At 30.6% G+C, this 5,504-nt stretch overlaps 1 protein-coding gene across 13 annotated transcripts; it reads left to right on the forward strand.

Moving 5' to 3' along the window:
* The first annotated feature begins 350 nt into the window (after window positions 1-350).
* LOC131652144 (uncharacterized) lies at window positions 351-3,988 on the forward strand. 13 transcript variants are annotated; one of them, XR_009298608.1, is made up of 7 exons: window positions 351-910; window positions 1,785-1,852; window positions 1,932-2,708; window positions 2,812-2,919; window positions 3,030-3,078; window positions 3,598-3,673; window positions 3,786-3,988. XR_009298608.1 is itself a non-coding variant. In XM_058921922.1 (3 exons), exons 1-3 carry the CDS (start codon window positions 773-775, stop codon window positions 2,026-2,028), a joined length of 303 nt encoding a protein of 100 aa, XP_058777905.1. In that variant the 5' UTR covers window positions 351-772; the 3' UTR covers window positions 2,029-3,547. The 13 variants fall into 13 exon arrangements, 1 of the variants encoding a protein (XP_058777905.1); XR_009298610.1 differs by having other exon boundaries at window positions 2,812-2,904; XR_009298611.1 differs by having other exon boundaries at window positions 1,932-2,127; window positions 2,566-2,919.
* The last annotated feature ends 1,516 nt before the right edge of the window (window positions 3,989-5,504 follow it).

Here is a 5,504-nt window from a genome sequence, read left to right on the forward strand (position 1 = left end):
ATATATAAAAAATTGAAAACAAAAATCTGATAAAATTTATAGAATAGGAATCGAACCTATTATTTGTCATATATTTGACCAAATAACCTACTACTAAAAAATAATTTAGTGAAATGAATATTTATATACTTTATTAATTTCTCTTTTTATATATTTTAAAATTATTTCTAAATTTTAAATTTAATGTAGTTATACATTTTGAGTTATAGAAAATTATACGTGTTCAATTGTTAATTATTATTATTATAAAGTTTTAATCCTACTACTCTAATAATAATATTGTTAAAATACCAAATTATATATAGGATTTTAAATTTATAAATTTTATATAGAGAGAAAAATCTAATCGTGTTTCAATCTAAATTCTAAAGCCCTGTTTCTCTCTTCTCTTGTCGTGAATCGCCTCCATCCACATGAAGGTTGCACTGAATCTCTCTCTATCCACCCTTGCGAGTCCTCTCCGTCGAATGCTCCTGCATCTTCGTGTATCATTGCCGTTTTGGTTCGAGTTTGGAGGTTTCAACTCAGTTTAGAGTTTGGATTCGAGCAGCTTTTTCACAGGTTTGTTTTGATTTCAAATCGAGTTTTGTTTCAGTTCAGAATTGGTTGCATTTTGGAATTCTGGCATTTTTACGCTTTCGACTCAATTACGGGTTCTATTACAGTTTGATTGTGATTCGATTTTGGTGAAGAGTTTGAATTAAAATTAACACGAGTATACAACTTCATAAACCTAAATTGGATGAGCACTTACCAGTTGAAATGAAGAAAAATGTGGATTTCGTTCTCGCTCGCAAGGTGTTCGATGAAATGTCCCAACCGGATTATTTCTTTCTCGCTTGCTCATATTGCGGCACTAGAGGTTGATCCTCCAGGATGCGCTTTTAATCCCACGCATGAAAGTCATCAGGTAGGTTTTCTAGCTTTTAGTGATATAATTTATAAGCAGTATAGAATAGATTTGAAAATAAAAATAATTTTATCTGATAGTTTGAATGAAATGTGATTTATATTTAGAAATATTTTTAAAAAATTAGATTTACATTTAGGGGTGGAGGTAGTGTTTTTTTCTTCTTCTTTTGTTATCATACATTCAATCTTCTTTTGTGATTACGTTTAATTTATTCAGTTTTTAAAATTATTACTCGTGTCAACGTATTAGTGTTGGTGTCGTATTTCCGGTGTCCGTGCTTCATAGCTTCCTTGTGATGAGATTTACTTTGAATTTTACTATTTTTTAGGGGTTTGTATCGTGATTGTTTATTGCTTTTGTAAATGATGATGTTGTTGCTTTGATTGTTTCTTCGCTTTGTTGTTTATGTGCTATTTGTTTTGTGCTATGTTTGTTAGTCCTTTGCTTTTTTGGATGTATGTGGTTGTATTTGTATGCCAAAGGTCTAGGATACGATCAATTTCGGTTGGAACTTTGATAACAGTGTAATTGGACTTCGAAATAGAACTAAAACTGATTTATTTGTTGGTGCCAACGGGATAAATCAATTTGTATCATTTCTATTATCTGCTACAATTTTGTAGGTTCTTAACAACCTGCAGATGGGATTGAAAATCAAACAAGATTGTTTATACTTTCACGATGCTTCAATGTTTGTCGTGTTTTAGAAATGCCCTGTTTGGTAAAACTGTTATTGTTTGTGTATAAAACATGAAAACACTTTGTAGTATATTGAACCATAAGACCTTATCTCCATGCATTCATATCTAAAATGTTGCTATCACAATTCTATCTAATGCAAACTGCTAATAGAAATAAGTTTGCCTTGCAGAATCTTTCAGACGAAGGACTTGAATGTATTTCGAAATGCAAGAACCTTGTATCCCTCAATCTGACTTGGTAAACTCACGATCAACTTGAATATCCGTCTATCTCATTTTATGAAACTAACCGAGCTGTATCTGTTTTTACGTGATAGGTGTGTACGTGTGACCGATAAGGGAGTTATAGCTGTTGCTCAGAGTTGCACCTCTCTTGAATTTGGTTTGTGGTTTGAGCTTTGTTTCTGCAGGTAACATTAGGGCTGAGATAGTTAAATTTCTTCTTGAGTGGTAAGGATCAGAGAGAGTTGAGATGGACGCTACGACGACATGCAGGCTGGCTGTTGTATCAAGGTTTGATTTATGATTCGGAAAATTGGTCTTTTGATTCAATTTTGAGCTGATGTTTTCAGAAACTCTATGAAATTAGTCGAGATTCTTTACTGCTTGTAACTATTATGACAAGGAATTTGGTCTGGACATGATAACAAACATGAAAAATAAAATGTTTCATTTGCCAATTTGATCATTAACATAAATCTAGTCTCACTTGCATAACAGTGGCATATATCTCAAATATAAGTGCTTTCACTTTAAAAAGTTGTCTTTTTTTAGAATTTCCCTATATAGAATGCGGTAAATGTTCATATTCAATCTTATATTCATAAAAAATTAATCGTGCTAACATCTAGGCCTCCATATATCCTTTAGCTCCTCTGTTGCTTGGACTGAAACTAATTTAGACTGGACTCAACAATCTTGATTAACACATCCTGTATCTGTTCAAAACAGTATGAGGGATACACTTTTATTCTTCACTGTGCAACCTAGAAAACAGTGGCATATATGAGTTTCGATGGAATATCAACATGAATCTCAACCACATGTTTTCTTTTGAGCAACTCACCACCGGAACTCTTTATCTCTCCACTGGGGTAAGCTATGATTGTAAAGTGAAAGGTCAGGTTTTGTCATTTTGTTCTATCTTTGATCTATTTGATCAAACTATTAAAAGCTTCATATTTAAATGATTCATAGGTAGGACCTGGAACTTCCTTCTTTGATGTCATTTCCAAAGCAATTGGAAGGATTGATATCTTCTTAGAAAGGACCTGGGCATGCTTTGTAGATGTGTGCTACCAACATGTTAGCTTATAATATTTTAGTTGTTTTATTTCCATACTTTTATCACTGTCTTTAATAATTTCTTCACCCGTCGATAATAAATCTTGACAACAGATATATTTTTGTTACAGATTAAGGGTTGAAGGGAATTCTGCCAGTATGAATATTACTGCAACTCAGGTAAAAGTCCATTCATAGTTATCATAGTTCGCTCTAGCAATAATAGTTTACTTGAGCATAACTAAGAAAATCAATTCTTAATCTTATGACCGATGCAATTTGGAAACTGGGGATGGAGGGCTCCAAGTTCTGTGAGCTTTGACGGGGTACATACAGAGTCAAAATGAAACAGCTATCAACATGGGAGCAGAATGGTTTGAAAATGTCTTTTGGAATATGATGTATTCTATATATGAAAACTAGAATGAAAGTGTTGGTTTAATAGTATATCTAACACCTATACTAATTCTGAAGTTTCATTAAATCCACATTTCATTCTCTTAATAAAAACTTGTGTAGAGTTTATAATAAAAGTCATAATCCATTCTCTCTTAGACTTTGTTCTCCCCATTCAGGAGTTTATAATGTATGTTTTATGTTTTATGTATATCTTATTTCTTTATTCTTTTTTCTTCAAAATCTTATTTCTCCTTAGCGTAATATTACAATAAGAAGTCATATGGATTGTTGAATTTACAGAAGTTCATGCCGCGGTGGACATCATAGGGGAAAAGTGATTTCATCTACGGTTTTGCCAGATGTTCAGCCTCCCATGGTAAATATATAACTTTAATCAATTTGAATGACTTTGAAAGATTAGGATTTTTAATAGAACCTATAACCTATTCAAAATTTGTTTGTTTGCATTGTTCACTCTGCAACTATAGGATGCTGTGGAGTATGCTGAATGTGAAGCTGTTGTGAAGGACTTTCCTCCGTTTCAAGAGGCAATGAAGAAGAGAGGAATTGAAGATATGGATCTTGTGATGGTTGATCCTTGGTTAGTTAGTTACTACATCAAGATAATTAATTTCATTGACATGATACAATTTATTTGATCCATTCATTTCACTAATAATTAATTATAATTGACATGATACAAATTTATTTTTATATCATGGTCATTTTAATATATAATTTATAATGTTTTAAAAATTTATTAAATTTTTTTTTTAATTTGAGATAGAAATTACCTGCGGATTTACCTGCGGAATGTTTCCTGCGGATTTACCTGCGGAATTTACTGCGGAACTTCCTGCCGAAAATATCACCCACGAAGGTTTTAGCTGGGGACATTAAACCGCAGGTAAATCCGCAGGAAACGTGTTTCCTGCGGAAATTTAACAAAAATCCGCAGGTAAATCCGCAGGAAAACAGAGTATTTCTAGTAGTGGAACAACCATACATGATACGCAAGTGAATATTAATCTAAGCTAAGTGAATATTGTAACCACGCAAAAATTAAACAACAACTAGTAGTCACAAAAATTAGACGGAGAAATCATATACAAAAACAAAATGAATATCAAATTTATGTGAATATATATCATCTATTTAAATTTAAAAACAGTATACAATCTAATGCAAGAGCATCATTCTGAATAATTAAAAAAAAACTAAATTTACATTTTCCATGTGGAAGAAGAGGAGATAATCTCTCACTACAAAAGTTAGGGTTTACAAATATTCATGCTTTTCAAATTCTAAAAAAAACAGAAAACCTATAGATCTCGTCTAAAAACCAATGTTTGGATGATGAAGAGTAGTTCATCAAGTATCTCACAAAGAAAAATGACACCATCAAGCCCAAACTCCAACAAGTCTTCAAAGATTATGATCATATTTTTGAGAATGCAAGATGTTGACGTAAAGAGTGAAGAAAGTGAGTATAGTGTTTTGGATACTCGAAATTGCTTTTATATATAGGTGAAAGATTTAGATTTGGGATGCCTAAGATTTCTCTCCAGTGGTTAGATTAGATCCCCGTGCATATCTAAGTAAATTTGAATATAGTTTTTTATTGGATAAAAAATTTAAAAATATAGTTATTTAAATAAAGGATAAAATTAAATATTTGTTAAAATGCCTTTTTTTTGGGGAGAGATTGGATCACAAATTTTTCTATCATATATAATTTTTTATTTAAAAAAAAAACAGTTTTCTTAATGCCACCTTCTTACTTTTGTTTATGATTTTTTTTTAAAATTTTTTAAGTCTTTAATTGCTTAATAACCCTTTAATTATCTCTCTCTTGTTTGTTATCCACATTAGCATTTAAATAAAGGGTTTTTAAATTTTCAAATAAAGGGTTTTTAAATTTTTATTTCATGGAATACATGTTTTAAGTTTAGAAGTTTCAATTTTTGAACTATATCGCATTAGTATATTATAGTAAAACTAAAATAGATATAAATTGTAAAGAAGAAAAACAATTAAAAAATGAATTTTTATTTTTCACTAAATTACTATTAACAATATCACCACTAGAATATTTAAGGTTTTATGAAAATAAATGGATCTCGAACACTTTTTTAAAAATAACATTAATACATAATAATAATAATAATAATAATAATAATAATAATAATAATAATAATAATAATAAT

Source organism: Vicia villosa, linkage group LG2, assembly GCF_029867415.1.
Source record: "Vicia villosa cultivar HV-30 ecotype Madison, WI linkage group LG2, Vvil1.0, whole genome shotgun sequence".
NCBI classification, from domain to species: Eukaryota; Viridiplantae; Streptophyta; class Magnoliopsida; order Fabales; family Fabaceae; genus Vicia; species Vicia villosa.

What these genes read in the sequence shown, in the direction of transcription:
- LOC131652144 (XM_058921922.1), top strand. Translation starts at nt 773, where the DNA reads ATGTGGATTTCGTTCTCGCTCGCAAGGTGTTCGATGAAATGTCCCAAC. An exon ending in CCACGCATGAAAGTCATCAG is followed by an intron (nt 911 to 1,784) that starts GTAGGTTTTCTA and finishes TTTGCCTTGCAG; the next exon opens with AATCTTTCAGACGAAGGACT. An exon ending in GTATCCCTCAATCTGACTTG is followed by an intron (nt 1,853 to 1,931) that starts GTAAACTCACGA and finishes TTTACGTGATAG; the next exon opens with GTGTGTACGTGTGACCGATA.